Here is a 21400-nt window from a genome sequence, read left to right as displayed (position 1 = left end):
CCCTGTGGTGTGGGTGATTTATGTACATAATGAGTCTTAATAAAATCTGGTTTACATGTAATCATGAGATACTTATTTTGTCACCAGATTGTCTTGGTGTCTAAAACAGAAAGAGTTGGTTATTGAAAGTCAACTTATGCTGGCAGTTTTCAGTTCTGCAGTTCCCACTGGTTGACTGACTGCTTATAGAAATCTCAAGCCACATATAAAATGTCGCTGTCTTTGAAATTAGCCTTTTTCTAAAATGAAACTTCAGAATGGTGTTTAATTTGTTTAATTTTTAATTGATGGTAGCTCACATAATGCCTTTGCCTAAGCAGAGATAAAGAGAGATGGGTCTAAGTTGTAAAGTACATCTGTAGGTTGTCTGCCATCCTATATGGAGAAGTCAGATTTGAGAGGAATGGAACGTGGCATCACTTCACTGCTTTCTCTAGATGAGGTCCACACAGAAACAGTGCCATTGTCATGGGCTTGCTGATGCAAGGTTCCTATTATTCCCTATGTATGCTAATAGTTAGTCCTAGTGGGTTGTTAACAGATTGAGAAGACAATTACAATGTACATTTTTCCATTATTTTATTTCACATGATTATGTATGTGGGCCTCTAAAAAACCCTGTTATTTAAATGCCTGGCACACTTCTGCACTCCAGAATTCCTGTGTTTATCCTCATTTCTGTACTTTTCGCCCTTCAGACTGAGAGTACCTCAGGCTTTATTGTGTTTCCAGTGTTTAGCAGAGTATATTCCACAATCTTTCTTTTCTTTTCCCTGCATCCCACTGTTTGGCTCATTGAATCATTTTGATTACCAGGTACCATGCAGAGAACAGAAACGTGACTTTCGGAACGTATAAATTTGGACCACTTTTTATGAGATTGTGCTATGAGTTGGATCTTGAGGAATCTGCAGTGGAACTCATCAAAGACCAGGTTATTGTCTTCTGATTGCTTTCCCTGTTAGTGATTTCCTTGTGCTGATCTTGGGGTGTTTTTAGTGATGTTAGCAAAGGCATCTCTCTTACACACATTGTTCCTGGGTGAGATTTTCAGAGTAAGGCTGCTGGGCTGAAGGAATCACTGTTTATCTGCATTTTAAGGTGTCCTGGAGTTCTTGTTATGAAAAGGCTGAAGTCTTTTTATACAGAGGTATAGGACAGGTACAGAAAAGCTGTATGTACAAATTGCTTTGGGTGTGACCTGGTACTGACCTCCTCTCTGAGAAGTTTTTCGTGGGTGATAGTTTAAGGCTGGCTGCCATCTTAAGATTGCCTTTCCTAACTTTCTCATGTGCTTCTCCTGTATGGTTATATTTTTTACTTCTGGTTGATGGCCACATTATAAAGTGCTTTTCTGTTTTCAGAATCCTTTCACATCTTCTGATTTTCTTTTCCTAAAGCAAAGATAAAAATTATTTTTGTAATTATTTATGGAATATTTGCTATGTCCTCACTACTGTGCTTAAGCATTTTATCTGTTTGATTTGTTTCCCACGGACCCTGCTGAGGTAGATACTGTTAACCTATCCATTGTACAGATGAGGAAACTGGGTCTTAGAGACATGATAAACTCATGCATGGTCAGAAACATTTATTTTGGAGCCAGGGCTGGCCACCTGGGATACTTTTGTATTTTTTAGAACCCTTCTAAGTTTTCTTTCTGTCTTGTACTCTTCATCTAAAGTGTTCTCTGTATGGTGTAACTGTTAACTCTTGGCTTGCCCCTTTTAAGGACACCCATGGCTTAGAAAAATGACTATAATATATTAGTAACCAAAGAAAAAGTGTATTTGCAACGGTGTGGATTAGTTTGAACCAACTTTTCCCCTAAAAGACAAATATACATATTTACATTTTAGTATATATTAAAATTCTATAAGAATCTAATGAAACCCCTACTGCTTATCTTTAGGGGTACAGGAAATTCTTACTTTTTACTCTATGCCTTTTTGTATTGTTTGACTATTTAGTAATCATGTGTTGTAATTAGAGGGAAATGAAAATTTTACTGTAATGATAGCCATGAGTGTAATGATAAAAACAAAAAGAAAATGCAACTTTCCTTTTTTTTTTTTAAACTTAGACGCATGTCTGAAATACTCATATACAACTAAGTTTCCTGGAGTAGCAAAATAAACTGAATTTGAGTCCAGTGACCTAAAGCCTAATCCTGTGTAACACCACTCTCAATTTAGTGTGTCCCCTACCCAGAATCCTGTGGTGCCGCCAGTGCGGTAGCCACTAGCTGGTATATCTCTGGAGCCCCTGGACTGTGGCTAGTTCAAATCGCATGTGCTATAAGGGAATGCATGATGCATTTCAAATCTTGGTATAAAAAAGAAGAAATGAAGTACTTTATTCATTTTTTTATTGATTACATGTTGAAATTATATTTTGGATTTAGAGGTTTAGGTAACATTTTTAAAACTGATTGCATGTATTTTTAATTTTCTTAATGAAGCTACCTGAAAATATAGAACCACATAGATGGCGTACACTGTGGACAGGGCTGCTCTGGGGACTCTCCATCTCGCTTAGAGTCAAACTCAGATCCCTGATCATGACTTAGATGCACCTTGTAGTATCTCATTGCCTGCCATTCCTCTTGCCCATTCCACTCTGGACCTTCTTATGCTTTTTAAGACATGCCATACCCATGTCCTCAGACCAGAATGGTCTACATTCTCATTATTGAGGCTCTCCTTTACTTCACTGAGGTCTTTTCCCAGAAAGCCTTTTCTGACAACCTTCTACCATCTTCTCTGTCCCTTTTTCCTGCTTCATTGTTCTTTATAGCCCTTACTGATAACTTGAAATTACATTTTAACTTTTTTTTTTACAGGTTTTACTCCCATTTTCATTTTTTCCCATGCCAGAATTTAAACTCTACTAGATCATAAGCCCCACTAGAGTTAGGGCAGGGTTATGTGTCTTGTTCATCATTTTTTTATTTTCAGTCCTTAGAAGAGGGTTTGCTAGTAGGTTCTCAAAATAAGAACAAACTTGAGTGGGGCATTTAATGACATATTTCAGTAACATGTGTTGCGTTATCATGAGTAAAAATGTTGAGAAAAAAAATGTCAAGAACCACTTTTAGTGAATTATTGCAAAAAGTGGATTACTGTTTATTATTCATTTGCCAAAAGAGAATCATAGCTGTGTAAGACTGTCCTTGCACAGTTTTCAAGCATACTGACACCTACCATTTCATATTAATATGCTGCCACCCACGTTGCAGGACCACCCCATCAGGGTTAATTGGCTTGTTTCTTTTCCCCTAAGCAGGTGAGCCATGTTTAATGAACATGTTCTTCAGTGTATTTTCGAAACTCTGAGAACTCTTGCCATACCTCCTGTCTCTTGTTTGGTGTGCCCATTGCCAAAGGCATGACAGCCAAAAGAGTGGGCAGCATCTGAATTTTTTTGAAGAATAAATCCTGATATATCAGAAATTTATTAGAGAATTCAGGGGACCAAATGGATAAAGTATACACAAAAATAAGTCCTAGATAGAGAAGATGGAGTATAAGAGTAAATATTCACTAAATAGTTACAGCTTTTAACCAAACTGGTGTTGGTTTTTTTTTTTTTTTCATTAGCATTTACGAGGTTTCTTCTCAGACTCCGCATCATTCAATATTTTGATGGATATGTTATTTATCAAAGGCAAATATTCAAGTAAGTATTGGAATTTATGTTTGCTGAAAAATTCTGTCTTTGCTGGTATAAGTATAGAAGTTGGGAAAAACAATGGATGCAAAAACGATGTTTATATTTCTGATGAGTGGCTAAATTATGGAGATTTCATTCTTTGAGGTCTGAAAAACAACTTTATTACATCTTATGTCTTGCCTTAAGCTAAACACACAGAGTTTACTTCCCTTGAAAATATAATACGTTTTAAAATATTAGTTCTTGCTGTATGACTTCATATATATATATATTTTTTTTTAATTTAGTTAATTGCTAAATGACTTTGACAGATAGCTTTTATTGTGGTTCTGGAATACAATTTTCAGTGGGTGGTGCTGAACGGATTAGAACTCTGGGGATCAATAGCCAAGAACTCTGAACTCCTTCCGATGCATTTAACACTGCCCACCCACTTGTCACTTTTCGTAGGTGCATTGGAAGTACTGATAGAGATGAAAAACCAAGATGTGAAGTTCAACAAAGATACCTATGTCCTTGCTTTTGCGATTTGCTACAAACTGGTAAGCCTGTCTTCCCTTAACTTTTAGAGCACTGTGGGTAGTGTTTGAGAGAGAATTTATAATTTTTTTTTCTCTACAAAGAAAACTTTAGTTCCTCTGAAGTCTTTTTTCCATCTGGTACAGATATTTCCATTTTAAATATGTTCTTTTTTAGAAGATTCAAGTTAGCCACATCATACAGTTTTATCACGGGAAAAGCAATTTTATCATCTTTCACCCTTCTCTGGCAGTTGTGTAGATAGGGAGAGCAAGAGGTATGCTGGATTCAAGCTCTGCTGTAGAGTCAGTCCTCTTGTTATTCAGCTCAAGCTGGACTCCACTAGACAAGTCTTTTCTGTAGTTCTCGCCCATGGAAATCTGACCATCCTTAATCAGTGAACTCAAGGGCTACTTTATTGTTACCTGTAAAGTTTTTAGTGGTTCGAAGTTGGAAGTAATGTCTGTCACCCAACATTCTCTAACTGTGTTCTGTTAGTATCACTTATGTGACACTTAGCACTGCCTGATATTATTCTAAGTAGGTGAATGTTTCATCCTCCCCTCTAAAGGTAAGGCTTGAGGCATTTTTGTATGCCAGCACCAAACAGCCCCAGTATACGATTGATCTTTAATAAATGTATGTGACATTGAAGTGAACTCTTTGATGACGGAAAACATGACTTACAAGTCCATATGTCATTACTGTATCAGGATTGTTTTTTGTACTTAGAAACTATTTCTCCCTCATTGATGGAATGAATCAGTAAATAAAGAATAACTGAAAGAGTGCAGCAGCCAAGGTTCTGTGCATTACTGTAGACACTCATGTCATTTAAACTTTGGAAACTTAACAAAAGCTTATTATGGCAAAAATGAAGGAACACCAGGCAAGGTGAATGAAGATGGGCCATTAAAACACTTCCCTGATGGACACTGGGGAGGGTATGTGCTGTGGTGAGTGCTGTGAATTGTGTAATACTGATGATTCACAGACCTGTACCCCTGGGGCAAATAATAAAAATAAATAAATTAATTAAATAAATAAAACACTTCGCTGAAAAGTGTAGCAATACCAATTTTCCAAAACAAGAGAGGCAGTGGGGTTATAGTGGAAAGAAAACCATCCTGGAAATTGAGAAACTTAGAGTCTAGTCTCAGCTTTAGCATTAGCTGGCTTTGAAGTGGTCACTTAATTTATTTGTGAAATAAAAGGGTTGAATTCAAGAGCCGCAAGCTTTTACTATAAAAGGCCAGATAGTAAATGCTTTTAGAGGCCATGTATGGCCTCTACCACATATGGTCTCTCTCATATATTGTAATTTGTTTTTGTTTTTACAAACCTTTAAAAATGTGAAAACCATTTTTAGCCATAGGCTAGACTTGGCCTGAGAGTCTTAGTTTGCTCACTGCTAGATTATTAAGTAATCCTTTCTCTATTTTTTAAAGATTTTATTTATTTATTTGAGAGAGAGAGTGTGTGTTTGTGTGTGCATGTGCACATGTGAGCCAGAGCTGGGACGGGAAGCAGAAAGGGAGGAGGAGGGACAAGCAAACTCCACTCTGAGTGCAGAACTGGACACAGGGCTCGATCTCATGACCCTGAGATCATGACCTGAGCCGAAACCAAAAGTCAGACACTTAACTGACTGAGCCACCGGGGTACCCTTGTGTCATCCTTTCCAGTCATACCATTTTCTTCTTGAAACAGAAGGACAACCGAATACATAACACTTAAGCATCAGCTTATTCAGCACTGTAATACTGAGCTTTCTGACATTTTTAGAGATGCCTCCTTGAGTGTATAATAAAGTGGAGAGAATTTAATTCTGCTATTTGGGAAAGCTAGATGACATTTCTCCTCTATATTGTATCTAAAAATAACTTGTTTTACTCAGTGGAGAGGAGAGTTGAAAAATTGAACTAGTCAGCCATTACAAATTCCAGGTCAATTCTGGGAACTGCCTTCGCTCATCAGATTCAGTTTTTAGTTAGGCTTTGAGTTGTGAATCATGTCATAACAGATAGACATAGATGCAAAGCTAATACTGTTCTCATAAACCTAATCCACCTCTAGCATGTACAGAGGAAGAAGATTCAGTTTTACCATTGCTCTCTGCTGGTTTGTGTGTCGTTCATGTTCTTGGATTTGTTTTTAAGGTTTCTATTTTCATGGGATTCTCTCATGACTTACATTCACATAAGTGTTCACGTTTTCAAGAATTTGGCTTACATGGATATTTTCAGACTGGAAATCCCCTCAGGAAAACATTTTAGTGTTGCTGAGCTTTATACTATTACTTAATATAGTAACAAACTGAGATTTTTACACCTTTACATTATTATTTACACCTTTACATATTATTACATTACATTACTTATGTCTAGAAACCAGTCTGCCCAGATACAAAGAGACCTACACACTCGGTGGTAAAAAGGCCCTAGTTCGGAAAATTGACAAAGAGCTTTACAAATGAAGTTAATGTAGATTTGAAGTGCTAATGTGTAGATAATTAGGTCTGTCTGCAAGTAGTCTCTATATGGGGCTTCATCTGTTAAGTGGCTTGAGATAGGCGCTGGGAAATTCTTACAAAAGGAAATCCAAAATGCTGAGCACTATTAATCGTTTTATTAAATTTAAAGGTACATGACATTATTTACTGAGCAATCCTGTCTCCTGCCAGAATAGCCCTGAATCTTTAAAAATCTGTACTACATTAAGAGAAGAAGCCCTGATCAAAGGAGAAGTCCTCTCCAGGAGAGCATCCTGTTTTGCTGTGGCATTAGCTCTTAATCAGGTAAGGCTTTGGGGAGCACATTAGTGAATAGAGAGTGGAGAGACTTGACTGCTTTCATTTTTTCTTGTTTTTATTTATTTATTTTTCCTTCTGACTGTATCCTAAAGAAAAAGTTTCTGTAAAAAGACCAACGCCATTCTAACTGGTGTAAGGTGGTATCTCAATGTGGTTTTAATTTGAATCTCCCTGATGGCTAGTGATGATGAACATTTTTTCATGTGTCTGATAGCCATTTGTAGGTCTTCATTGGAGAAGTGTCTGTTCATATCTTCTGCCCATTTTTTAATATGATTGTCTGTTTTGTGTGTGTTGAGTTTGAGGAGTTCTTTATAGATCCTGGATATCAACCTTTTGTCTGTACTGTCATTTGCAAATATCTTCTCCCATTCCGTGGGTTACCTCTTTGTTTTGTTGACTGTTTCCTTTGCTGTGCAGAAGCTTTTGATCTTGATGAAGTCCCAAAAGTTCATTTTCGCTTTTGTTTCCTTTGCCTTTGGAGACATATCTTGAAAGAAGTTGCTGTGGCTGATATCGAAGAGATTACTGCCTATGTTCTCCTCTAGGATTCTGATGGATTCCTGTCTCACGTTGCCGTCTTTTATCCGTTTTGGGTTTATCTTTGTGTACAGTGTAAGAGAATGGTCGAGTTTCATTCTTCTACATATAGCTGTCCAGTTTTCCCAGCACCATTAATTGAAGAGACTGTCTTTTTTCCACTGTTTATTTTTTCCTATTTTGTCAAAGATTATTTGCCCATAGAGTTGAGGGTCCATATCTGGGGTCTCTACTCTGTTCCACTGGTCTATGTGTCTGTTTTTATGCCAGTACCATGCTGTCTTGGTGATCACAGCTTTGTAGTAAAGCTTGAAATCAGGTAACGTGATTAGCAAGACAGGAAACAACATGTGTTGGAGAGGATGTGGTGAAAGGGGAACCCTCTTACACTGTGAGTGGGAATGCAAGTTGGTGCAGCCACTTTGGAGAACAGTGTGGAGATTCCTCAAGAAATTAAAAATAGAACTTCCCTATGACCCTGCAATTGCACTACTGGGTATTTACCCCAAAGATACAGATGTAGTGAAAAGAAGGGCCATCTGTACCCCAATGTTTATAGCAGCAATGGCCATGGTCGCCAAACTGTGGAAAGAACCAAGATGCCCTTCACTGGACGAATGGATAAGGAAGTTGTGGTCCATATACACTATGGAGTATTATGCCGCCATCAGAAAGGATGAATACCCAACTTTTGTAGCAACATGGATGGGACTGGAAGAGATTATGCTGAGTGAAATAAGTCAAGCAGAGAGAGTCAAGTATCATATGGTTTCACTTATTTGTGGAGCATAACAAATAACATGGAGGACAAGGGGAGATGGAGAGGAGAAGGGAGTTGGGGGAAATTGGAAGGGGAGGTGAACCATGAGAGACTATGGACTCTGAAAAACAATCTGAGGGTTTTGAAGGGGCGGGGGGTGGGAGGTTGGGGGAACCAGGTGGTGGGTATTAGGGAGGGCATGGATTGCATGAAGCACTGGGTGTGGTGCAAAAACAATGAATACTGTTACGCTGAAAAGAAATAAAAAATTAAAAAAAAAAAAAAGACCAATGCCTTTGGGGCCATGGCAACCTGCATGAGTACCTGTGCCTCTAAAGGATGTTTTTGTTTACAGTTGAGGACCTACCATGCATTGCTACTTAGAAGGTGCTGGTCAGGATTCTGTGGAGACTTAGTGAGGGAAGCTCTACTCTGAGAGAAATTTCTCAAATAATGCACATGAAAATTTCAAATGATCGGTTTACTATGTAATGTTTTCAGAACAGTTTAACTTCATGCTCTTCACAGTGAAATTTACCTCACATAAATGAGGAATCCTCCCTGAGTCAGCTCATTGTTTAAGTGTGGTCATCTTAACATTTCTTAGTTCAACCCAAATACTCTCCTTTGGAAGAGGTTCCAGTGATCTTTTACCTCACCTGTCTCTGGACAAATAAATGGAGGCAGCAGGGATCAGAGAGAAGAGAGGACCTGCCTGCTGTCACAAGCAGTAAAGAACAGTTCAAGCTGGAACTCTGGAATACTCCACCACTCCTTAAAGTGCCCTTCCCAAGAGGTCCTATTCCAAAGCTTAAAAAATGTGAAATTAAATGTTTCTTATGTGATAAAAGGAGATTTTAGGACAGCAAAAATAACCAAGATAGTTTATTTATCCAGCTGTTAAAGTATGGCTGGAGAACCCTTGTTTATCATTAATTAGAAATAAAATATCAGGGCAATCTATTTGCATCTACCGCTGGGGAAGTCATTGAAGGACAAAGACTGAAGAGGATGCACAGTTGCTAGTTTCTGCTGCTCCAACTTTCTAAGCTTCCCTGTCTGGCCAGAGGCATTGCTTTGTCTGAATTTGTCATGAGCTGAAGGAGATGAATTAAAGTCTCTTTTTAAGAATGCTTGTTTCTGGGGCACCTGGGTGGCTCAGTGGTTAAAGCCTCTGCCTTTGGCTCAGGTCATGATCTCAGGGTCCTGGGATCGAGCCCCGCATCGGGCTCTCTGCTCAGTGGGGAGCCTGCTTCCTCCTCTCTCTCTCTGCCTACTTGTGATCTCTGTCAAATAAATACATAAAATCTTTAAAAAAAAAAAGAAGAAGAAGAAGAATGCTTGTTTCTTTTGTAGCTCCTGTAGTTTTTTCCTTTACGTGTGTTTAAGTTATGCCATTTGGTGCATTGATATGTACAGTTATGATATAACACTGATGCATTTATCCTTGTGAATCTGTCACTGTAGCATTATAAAGTGACTCTCATGGTCTTGTTTCAGGCTTCAACTCTGTATTTCCCTTGCCTAATGTTAATATCTCCCCCCGTCCCGGTTTTTGTTTGCCTCTTTGGTTTATTTAGGTTTGTATTTACCTCCTATACACATTTTCCTATCCTTTTATTTGCAGTCTTTCTGAATTGGTTTGTTTTTGTGTATCTCTGGTACACTGCATAGATTTGAACTTTGTTTCATGATACACTGCTAATCTTTCTTTTAACTTAACCTATCTAGGTAGACAGAGCGTATTTCATCTTAGGTTTCAGTTATGCTTTGTTTTTATAACATTTAAAATTACTTAACAGCATGTAGTGGTTTTCTTTGTTTTGGTTTGTATTTTTGCTTTAGTGGTTACTTTAAAACCATAACTTGATTTAATATACTTAGTCCTCCGATTACCTTCACTTCACCTGTTAATTCCCTACTGTAAGTAATGCTGAATCTAGTGTATTTCCTTTTTTCTCTCATTTTCCTTCTTCTTCACTATCCAATTCTGGTTGATACATTACCTTTCATGGTACTCATTTTTCTCTTAAATGTGCTTGATTTGTCAGCTTTAAATGCTATTTTTCTGACCCCATGTAATAAAGACAAGGCAGTAGGCGTACTTTCTCTTACATTCTTTCTCCCTTTGTCTTCATTATCCAAGACTATAACACTTGTGCTCCATTCTGTAACCATATTCCTCACATTTGTTTTAGTCTTATATATATTTACACATATATTCTTACATATATTTAAATATATTCATATATTGAAAAATATTCATTTACTATTGGTTTTCTAGTCATCCTTTGTTGATTGAAATGTGTCTTCTAGTAAAGTGTCTTCCTTCTTCAGAGGAAGAGTGCTCCCCAAGTTCTTGGTATTTAAAATTATTTGCCTGGCTTTTTTTTTTTTTTTTTGTCTTGAACTACATTTTGACCAGATATAAAATTTTGAGGTGACACTTGGTATTCTTGAGGTTTTTCTGTGCATTGCTCTTCTATCTTCTAGTAGAGAATATTGCTGTGGAGAAATCTGAGGCATGCCTGGTTTTGTTTCCCTGCTTTTGAGTCACTTGATCTTGTTTGTTTTTCTCATTACTGCCCTCTGTATCCATGGAAACATTTCTCTATTGGAGTTTCTTCATCTGCCAGTTATTTTCTGATTTTGTTTCTTTCTCATTTTTATATCCCTTTTCTCACTCTTTTGTTCTTCCTAGTGTCTTTATATAGATCATGTGCTGGTGCATTTTTGAGTACTCATCATTGGAAACAAGTTTCTTGGACCAACCACTTACAGACGATTCATGTCAGAAAGAGACCAGAGCCATGGTGCCATGCTCTACACTAGTAGGAATTTTTATGTAATGCATAGGCTTTATTTCTCCCTGGCTAATGGGAATAGGCACGGAGGCAGTTTTCAATGAAAAATCTCATTCTCTGACACTATCGTGGCAACAGATTGTTTCCTGCAAATACAGCTCATTTGTTTAAATTTTTGGTTAGCCTCACCTTTGCCACAAGAAGCATCCAAAGGACTTCTCATTACTGGTCCTAAATTCCATTACCATCACTGTAAATGGGATTCAGGTTTCATCCTTCAGGGAATGCCCCTCACCTTTGAGAACCACTTGGTGGGCTCTTGCTAAGACAAGCAGCAGTGGTCTCTGTGTACCACTTTGTCCAGACCTTACCCCTGTGCTCTGTCTCCTGTGTTGTTGGCAATGCGTCTATTTCTTCTGTGGTTTGAACTTTCTGCCCTCTTCTAATGATGTCATAGTTGGAGTTTGCATTTTCATAGCTGGAGTTTGCATTTCTGCTTCTCCATCTTGTTTTCTTTCTCTCTCTCTTTTTTTAAATCTTCCATTGGGATATGGAGAAATGCCAACTTTATGCCTCCATCTTAAAAACTGGAATGCAGGCAGATTATTAAAACATTCAGTAATCTTCAGCTTTGGAATGCATAGGTCACGGGATGAAAGGCAGAGCCTTGGGAATATAGTTGATGGCATTGTGCTAGTGCTGTATGGTGACAGGTGGCAGCTACCTTTGTGGTGAACATAGCATAATGTATAGAGTTGTTGAATCACTATGTTGTACACATGAAACTATTACAACATTGTGTGTCAACTCTACTTCAATAAAAATTATGTTTTGGAGGCATTTTTAAAGTTCAGCAGGGTGCCTGGGTGGCTCAGTGGGTTAAAGCCTCTGCCTTCAGCTCAGGTAATGATCTCAGGGTCCTGGGATCGAGCCCCACATGGGGCTCTCTGCTCAGCAGGGAAGCCTGCTTCCTCCCTCTCTCTCTACCTGCCTCTCTGCCTACTTGTGATCTCTCTCTCTGTGTCAAATAAATAAATAAAATCTTTAAAAAAAAATTCAGTAAGATGCAACTGTAAGAAATATTTGATATAAGAAAGTTCATTTTCAATTACCAGAAAAACCTTTTCTTTGTGGACTTGAAAACCCCTGGGGCACCATGAACAGGAATATCCTACTATCATTTTTTTTTTTAATTTTTAAAATTTTTATTTATTTGATAGAGACCACATGCACAAGCAGGAGAGGGGCAGAGGGAAAGGGAAAAGCAGACTCCCGGCTAAGCAGGGAGCCCAACTTGGGGCTCAATCCAAGGACGTTGGAATCATTACCTGAACCAAAGGCAGACGCTTAATAGTTGAGCCACCCAGGCGCCCTGTGGAATATCCTGCTATCTTTAAACAATCTTTATGTGGGACACCTGGGTGGCTCAGTTGGTTAAATGTCTGCCTTTAGCTCAGGTCATGATCCTGGGATCCTAGGATCAAGTCCTGCATTGGGCTCCCTGCTCAATGGGGGGGCCTACTTCTCCCTCTGCCTGCCGCTACCCCGCTTGTGCGTGCTCTTTCTCTTTGTCAAATAAATAAATAGTCTTTTTTTTTTTTTTAAAGATTTTATTTATTTATTTGACAGACAGAGATCACAAGTAGACAGAGAGGCAGGCAGAGAGAGAGAGGGAAGCAGGCTCCCTGCTTGAGCAGAGAGCCCGATGCGGGACTCGATCCCAGGACCCTGAGATCATGACCTGAGCCGAAGGCAGAGGCTTAACCCACTGAGCCACCCAGGCGCCCATAAATAAATAAAGTCTTAAAAAAATAAACAATCTTTATGATAGCAGTGGAATGTTCATATGACTTGGAGTATAACTTGTTTTTCTTTCTTCTAGAACCAGGTGGCAAAAGCGATATCCATTTTTTCCCAAATCATGAAGCAAGAAAACATACTGTGCACTAATTTAAATGTAAGTGACTTCTTAATTGTTTAAAGTAAAGCTTGGAAGGTGGTAAAATGATATCTAGATTTTTTTATATATATATGTTGAATTTTGATCTCCTAAGACCTTGATTCAGTTGAGTGATTTATTGAGTTCTGTGTCACAGTATAGGCCCTGTAATAGGAGTTAATACAGGCATTTATGAATCAGTGGAAAATGTAGATATGCTCAGATATAAGATGTAGCTAAATGCTGCAAGTATAACACATGACTACAGAAGGCTGTAGATACAGAGAGGAAGGACTCCATTTTCTCTTGACTAAGACTTGAGAAAAGTCTTTGTGCTAATTGCATCCGATTCATTTTACCAAACATAGGGATTTAGTATACTATGGTGCATTAAAATAGTGCTTGGCATGGTAAACACTTGGTATATGGTAGCTATTTTCATTCAATGTTGCCAGCCTGCCACAGCCCATCTGCCCCAGTAAGCAGTGAGTTATCCACACCTTCCTGGAGCAGTGAAAAAGACTGGGAGCCTCTTTGGTCATTAGAGACATCAATGACCACTGGCCTCACTCAGCCACCCCCTACTGAGGCCCTGTTTATGCTGAGTATACTTCTGTTATGGGGCATTGGAAAAAAGCCCCTAACTTTCAAGAACTTAGTCTCAAAACGTTAAGGGGTCAAGGTGAGGAAAACATTGTCAGAAGAACAGAAATGTGTTCTAGTATAAACTGTCCTAGTGTAAACTAGGGTAAGGGCTCACAGCCAGTGCAGTGTTGCAGCATGGGGAGTGAAGGGCTGACCAGTGGGACAGACTGAGCATATCTCAGGGAGGAATTGCTGAGCAGTCTGAGGGAGGACGGGGCCATGGGATTGGAGGGATGAGGGTGAAAGGGCATTCTGTGTTGGGAGATGAGTTTTGCTGAAGGTTCCATTTAAAAGATTGTGAACTTTTAATCATAACCACTTCTTACTAGCCTTGAGCTCATCCTTAAGCAACTTACTTAAACTCTATGATCCCCAATTTCCTTTTATCTGAAATAGCAGTAATAATGAATACATTACTGTCTTTTCCTTAAGAAAATTGAAAGAATAATGCATTTAAAGTAGTTAACATAGTACCTGGCATATAATCAGTGTTCAGTGAATGCTTGGTGATACCAGTTTTATTTGTTTGAAATGAAGTGTGTTACATAAAGAAGAATATTTGTATGTAACAAATCCTATAACCTAGTGAATAGGAATTCAGCATAACTCCAAGGTTCCTTGGTTTTCATTTCTTCTACAGTGATTATCCTCAGATGTCACCCCCAGAACAGTGCCTAGATGACTTTCAAGAGGAAGACTAGTTGAGCCTTTATAGTAAACTTTGGACAATAAGGTTGCCGAGATGTCTGAGATAAGACTACTTTATATTTGATCTCACGTTGACTTTTCAAATTCCTTTCATGTGTGCGAAGGATGAGCCTAGGCAACCAGAAAGATGGACACAGTGATAGTGGAGACCCTGAAAAAAGGATGGTTCTGAAAGGGAAGAGACTAAATACTAGAAAAGTATCCAAAAAGAGATCTTGCAGTTTTTAAAGTACATGAGCCTCAAGGGAGGGATGAATGTCAGAGCTGTCAGTTAAGAGCTCATCTATATAAAACTAGCAGTGGGTCTGATAGGAACTGACAAGTGCCACAAAAAAAAGTAAGAGGACCCCAAAGTGAGTTAGTAAGACATCAGTGGTGAGGCAGAGGAATCATCAGAAAAAGACAGGGAAGAAATAGCACCAGTGTATAGAAATCTAAGAGAGCTGACAGCCCTCCCTGTCAGAGCCTGCTGCAGAGACAGCCCCTATCCCAAGACTGCATGTCTCTGGAGAAACTGCAGGTCAGAACAGATGGGTCAGCCTGAAAAGCTCACAGGCATGAGCAGATTTGGGAAGTCAAAGTGGTAAAGGTCCAAAGTCCAGAAGTTCACGTCATTCAAGCCAACTATATCAGTAAGCCAAACACGTTAGAAAGCCTGGCCTCCCAGCAGGTGCCATATGTGTTGTACCTTCTTCTCTGCTTCCTACTGGATTTGGACAGCTCTGGGTATCCAAGTGTATCATTGCTTCAGAGAGAGAGAGAGAGGCCTGCAAATGAACTCATTTCATGATTGGGACAGAAGTAGAATTGTTAGCATTTTAGGTGGTTCATAGCATCCTGCGGGAAAGACGTACACGGGAGTATGGTGAGAGGAGTGTTGTATGGGTCACTGGTAGCTTTTCTTAGAGTTGAAGTGAGCTTGGAGGGATCAAAAAGGGTTGGTGGTGAGAAATTGAACTCCAAGGTTCAGATCAGCAGTTTTAATTTAATTTAGCTACTTAGTATTCATTGGTTTGTTTTATATGATACTGTAAAAACAATATTTGGCCATATCATACATGTGGAAAATGGAGATTCAAAGAGTAATTAATCACCTAAGTTCTTGAAGCTAATTATGTAGCAGAGTCAGAGTTTTAACACAAAAATGTTTGACTACAAAGTCAAGGGTTTCCCCACCACTCGAGACCTACAGAGACAAGGGTGTGTCTTTTTCTAATCCAGGACTGGCATTAGCTGCACCTCCTGAATGATGAAAAGGATATAGGAGTGGATGTCAAAAAGCCAACTTGCCGGTACTACACGCACTCCTTGTCCCTCAGTTTAGATGCTTCAACTCTTGCAATCCTTGGCTATCTGTCACAGTGGTTATGAGAATCTAGTAATAATTTTTTTTTCATATGAGAGAGTGCTTTGTTGGAAATAAAACATAGGCTGCTGAGAATGAAGCTATCTGTTCGTATAGGAGGAGAAATCCAGAGCATGGTAGGAATATGCTAATGAGCCCAAGCAGCAGGAGTAGCTCCTGTTCTCTGAGAGCTAGAAAGGAAATGTAGCCAGTTAAACTTGGTGGAATGAGCATATTTTGGGCAAGCGCTATGTAAGGAACCTTGAACTGATCTTGAATATGAATCATCCCCTCCATGAATTGGGTCACAGAAGTATATGTTGTTCCGAAACTTAATTAAAGACCACTTTATTGTTTAAAAATGCTCACTCAGGAACTTTTTCCAAATGTCCAGTCTAAGTTGGTCATATTTCAGTGTAAATCTGTTTTGGCTTCCTTAGGGATATTGAAAAAGAGGTGGCTGCCATTCTAAGGCTTAATAATCTTTCAGATTCAGATCTCTGTTATTAGAGCAGGTTTTAAAAAACTGATTTAATGGGCCCTCACTTCTCTAAGGCTGAGTCATCTACTTGGAATCCTTAAGGGCACTTTGTTAATTATTAAGAAACAGAAACCTGACAAATAGGCTGAGTAGAAAGTCTGTCAGTAGTAACAGAAATAAATGAAGTTTTTTTTCTGATCTACTTTAAAAATTAATGTCTTATACTAAAATTTTTTCCTGCTGCCATTTGGAATTTGAACTCACCTCATTTTTCCCCCCTCAACTTAATTTTCTTTTCATCAAAATTGCTTCTGCTGCCAATACAACCCAGAGGGCCTGATTTTCCATTTTCCCAGCTAATACTTGCTACACACTGAATTGATTTAGCAGATGATCTCATTGAGGCACATGCATTTTGGCTCTGCTGTCTGAATTTAAACCCATCAATCTCAAAAGAACTATAGTCCCCTCTTTAGCAGTGTTGATCAATATCAAAGGATTAATTTTCACTTCTAAATATGTTTGAAAGTAGCCAAGACAACATGGGGTAGCTTTCCACTGGTGCTATTTGAATTCTAATCATGTCTCTAGAAATAAGGCATGTCTCCAAATGGACACCCGTTTTGGAATTGAATTACCTTGCAGAGGAATAGGCAGTTGGTTAGTTTTGCTGCTTTTATCATTATTTGTCAACACAGATAAATGTTTTAATGCCCCTTTCTCCAGTCACTAAGGTCACCCTAAAGTGAGAGCACATGCTAGGAAGTCTCCTAGGCTGCATGGGGTAGGCAAGGAGACAGAACTCATTTCTCATAAATCCCTTTGTGGCAGCATCTCGCCTGGAAGTTAAGAATTGCATTTTAGTTGAGAGCAGTGTAGACTTGAGAAAAATAAGAGTCTATACAAATGAACAGCTTTGTTTTTCTTCCATGTAGAGAACCAGAGATGGTCAGTTTGGGTCTGGTGTGACATTTTAGGGTAACATCAGGAACCCAGCCTCTTTCTGTATTTTCACAGCATCGTCCTGAGCATATGATTTCCATCCATTACACCTATTCCAGCAAGAAGTAGGAAGAATGGATGTCTCCATGAATGGATGGATGTCTCTTTCCATTCATGTCTCCATGTCATCCGTGGAGACAATGGATGTCTCACCCAGCCACTTGTACTTACATGTTATTGGCAAGAACATAATCCTGTGACCATACCTAGTAGCAAAGAAACCTGAGAAATACAGTCTTTGAGTTTGGTACATGGCAGCATTAGCTGAGGTTAGGGAGTTCTGTTAATCAAAAAAAGGAGGAGGGATGGATACTATTTAGAAAACTAGCAATCCCTACTCCACTATGGTATTCTACTTCAAATATAGCAAACTTGAAAAGGAAAAGATGAAATGCAAATTACTGCATGGTCAGGGCCTCTCTTCCCTTTTTTGGTCAAAGACATCCAATGATTTGTGAACATTTCTTAGGGTTTCAGAAAATCAGAGGGGCAGGAAGTGTCCTTCCATAGTTGTTTGAATAGTTTTTCCTAACTAAATTCCCCCCTATTCCTTGCTAATTTTCCTAGCCTTTTGTTTGGAATTTGTAAGATTAAAGCAGTGTGCTGTACCTTGATCTAGTTTACCTTAACCATAACCTAAGGTTTCAGTTGAGACAAGCTCTCCTAGCTTTACATTGTTTCTTGGTTTTTTATCAGTAACTGCCTCATCTCTATTGCCCTTCATCAGTATATTTCGAGGAATTGAACTTGACTCTTGAAATCCCTTCTGAGTCAGAGATAGTTGCTGGAGGCAGGGAGAGAAGTTGGGAAAACTTAGGAAGAGATGTTGAAATCTTCCAGGAGCACATCGTTAATAGTTTCTAGCATGGAGCTCTAGGAGACTTGTCTGTGTAAATTGCCGGGGGACCTCAGCTCTTCTCATTCATTATTGTTGAGGGTCTACTAGGTGCCAGGCACTAGAGACATAAGATGTAACAAGGTCAGCTTCTCCTTGCCCTCAATAGGATAGCTGCCAACCCAGTCAGCTGGTTTTTATTAACAAGACTTTGAAGTACTATTAGTAAGAGATTTTACCCTACTTTTAAGCTAATGAGTTAATCTTCCATAGTTTGTGATACAGTAGAGTTCACAAGTCACGGAGAGGTAAAGTGCAGTTTATTAATTAGAGCAGTGGTAGTAGCTACAACATTTGCATTTTGCATTAGTTTCTTAAATCCAATTCCCATAGGGTGACATGAGGTCTGTATTCTTTTTATACGTACAGGAGGTTATAGTTTAAGAGAGGGGTCTTGAATTTGGAGAACTCAGATCTCTCAAAATGGGCAGTAAGCATGCCTGCCCTTTTGTCTGCATGTGGCACCGCGTATGTCTTTCCAAGGTGTTGGTCATATGCATATCCTTGAAAAAATAGCCTGGAACAAAGGCAGTATTGGAAAAATAGTCTGGAACAAAAGCTTCTGCTTGAATGTGAGAAATCTGTGGAGTGTTGCCTCCTAATGAAAGGTGTGTTCATGATTTTGCCTTTGCTTTAGAACACTGGGCTTACATTGGGTTCTTTGGATTTAGTCTACTTGGAATCTTTTCATTCTGTTCCTTGGGACCAAAGATAATCAAACTTAAATTGTTATAAAATGGACTATAGAAAGAACTTAGCTGGTTTGCTATAAAAAAAAGGAATAGCTCTTCCAAAACACTACTTTTCCAAAGGATCAAGAGCCTTTAAAATGGTTACATCCTTTGACTTTGTAATTTCACTTCTGGGAAAATCAAGTCTTAGAAGTTAACAAGATTTTTTTTTTAATATATACACATTTATCAATATATTGAAGAGTGGTATTGCTTAATGAATCATTGTATGTATATGATGGATTGCTATGCATTCATTATTAAAAATGAGGTATTCTATAATTTGCTAATGAGAAAATAATAATTGTATAACAATTGACAGGAAGCAGCATCAGATCAGAGGAAAATTATAATTTCATGTCCAAATATATTAAACATGAAATTATAATTTCATGTCCAAATATATTAAACAGCAGATAACGTTAGTTGGGGAATTCTGGCTTATTCTTGTTTTCTTTAACCCTTTCTGTATTTTTCAAATTGTACTAGAGAACGTTGGTAAAGAAAAGGGGAAATATGGTTTGGTTTTTTTTTTTTTTAAGATTTTATTCACTTATTTTAGAGAGAGAGAGAACATTAGAGAAAGCATGAGGTGGGTGAGGGTCAGAAGGAGAAACAGACCCCCTCTTGAGCAGGGAGCCTGATGTGGGACTCTATCCTGAGACTCCAGGATCATGACCTGAGCCGAAGGCAGACGCTTAACCATCTGGGCCACCCAGGCGCCTGGGAAATTTTTCTTTTCTTAATTGTGTCTATCTGATGGAAGGTAGTTAGTGGTATCATTTTAAAAGCCAAGTACAGTACCCAGTTTTGAAAGTTTCTTAATGGCTGCAGTGTAAATAGGACTACCTCATTAAGCCTTGAACCAGCTTCCACTTTATACCTCCAGCAACTGATTTGCCTACAACTTCCTAATGTAAATAAATAAACAAAGGTAAAGGTTTCTTTTGCCCCAGAGTCAGTCTTACAAGATTGTGTGATTGTCTTCTCCTCTGAATCTAGAAGGACTAGGGAGGAAGAAACTGTTAGTAATGTTTGAGTACCTCCTGTGTGCTGGCATTTTATTTGACGTTCACAGTAACTCAAATGTAAGATGTAAACCTATTTTCCTCATTTTACAAATACAGAAGTTGTAAGAGATTAAATATATGACCATTCATGCCAGGATTCCAGCCCAAATGTACCAGACTCCACAATCCCTATTTTCTGCATTTCTACCTTTAAGCAAGCTTTGAAGTTGAAATGTTTTGATTAGCTATTGGAAAATAAGTTTTGGCTGGTAGACATATATTTGAGGTATTTTTCAACTTACGCAAGAGAATGAATTAGGAAATAGCATGAAAGCAGGTAGATGCCTGTAAATGTAGGCTGGTATAGCAGAGTACTTACCTCATTGTTGAGCCCTGGCCCAGTCTTGGTTTTGTTTGTTTTTTGTATTCAGATTTTGATTCATATCCAGGCAAATATGTTGAAAACCCTCATAGAGATACTAAAGGATGCAGCAGAAGGAAGTTTATCAAAATTTGTGAGAAGACAAGAGTTCTCAGAAGAAGTGGTGAGTATGGGATTGCTGCAGAAATCATTTAAAGGTGAAAGGGCTCTCATTAAAATGTGCACTTGCTGTCTTCATTCTCCAGGCTGCCACCTTAAAGAGTGTCAAATATGGCAACACCTCTCTTCCTATTATAAGACTTCTGAGTTTGGGTGCAACAATCTTTTTCTTGCAACAGAAAATACCCTCTGAAATTCTAGGAAAACTTTGTCCTTTTACTTTTTTCTCACCATCCTGCTCCCCCCCCCCCCCCCCCACACACACTGTTTTACTGGATCCTGCTCCCCTTTTTGCTTTCCTTTCTCCTCAAGCCTCCGGTGCCTTCTCCCCACTCCCCTACCCCTGCTTCCTGTTTCATGGAGGAAATGGAAGCAATCCACAGAGAATGCTGCTGCAGGGACAACCTCTTCCCATCGTGCTGAGCCCATGGTGACCATCCACACCTCTCTAGAGCAGGCTCCCCCATTGAGCCCTGGAGCCCATCCCTCTGACCCACTGCAGGGCATCAGTTCGAAAGATGTCTTACTCTCTTTTGAGCATCATTAATATCCCCTTCCCTGTGGATCTTTCTTATCAGCAAACAATCAGCTACAGTATTTCTCATCCTAATAAAAAAGGTCTTGGGGGCCTGGGCTGCTCAGTCGGTTAAATGTCTGCCTTTGGCTCAGATCGTTGGGCTCCTCACTCCTCAGGGAGCCTGCTTCTCCTTTGGCCTCTGCCCCTCCCACTGTTTGTGCTCTCTCACTCGCCATCTCTCAAATAAAAAAGTCATTAACAAAAAAGTCTTCCCTATTTAAACAAATGACAAGACATGCTGTGTGTTGAGATAGGAAGACTCAACCCCATCAAATCAGTTCTTCCCAAGTGATTATGTAACATCCTAATAAAAGTGCCATTAGGTTTTTTTTCTCTAGTTAAGGTTTACTAGAAAGAACAAACTAACAAGAATAACTGGGAAAACCCTGTGAAAGAAGAGCAGGAAGAGGTACTAGACC

The 21400-nt window shown here is 38.9% G+C and overlaps 1 protein-coding gene across 2 annotated transcripts in view; it reads left to right on the top strand.

The window, feature by feature from the left end:
* PTCD2 (pentatricopeptide repeat domain 2) overlaps positions 1-21400 on the top strand; it is a 46124-nt gene that overhangs the window by 9404 nt on the left and 15320 nt on the right. For both annotated transcript variants that reach the window (XM_032848767.1, XM_032848758.1), the window contains exons 4-9: positions 817-934; positions 3600-3678; positions 4123-4214; positions 6875-6988; positions 12990-13064; positions 20295-20408. In XM_032848767.1, coding sequence (XP_032704658.1) covers positions 817-934; positions 3600-3678; positions 4123-4214; positions 6875-6988; positions 12990-13064; positions 20295-20408 — 592 coding nt within the window. The remainder of the gene's footprint in view (positions 1-816; positions 935-3599; positions 3679-4122; positions 4215-6874; positions 6989-12989; positions 13065-20294; positions 20409-21400) is intronic.

Source organism: Lontra canadensis, unplaced genomic scaffold, assembly GCF_010015895.1.
Source record: "Lontra canadensis isolate GAN:19392208 unplaced genomic scaffold, GSC_riverotter_1.0 scaffold4, whole genome shotgun sequence".
Lineage (NCBI taxonomy): Eukaryota > Metazoa > Chordata > Mammalia > Carnivora > Mustelidae > Lontra > Lontra canadensis.
Note: the sequence above shows the minus strand (reverse complement) of the source record. Positions and strands in the feature narration are given on the sequence as shown.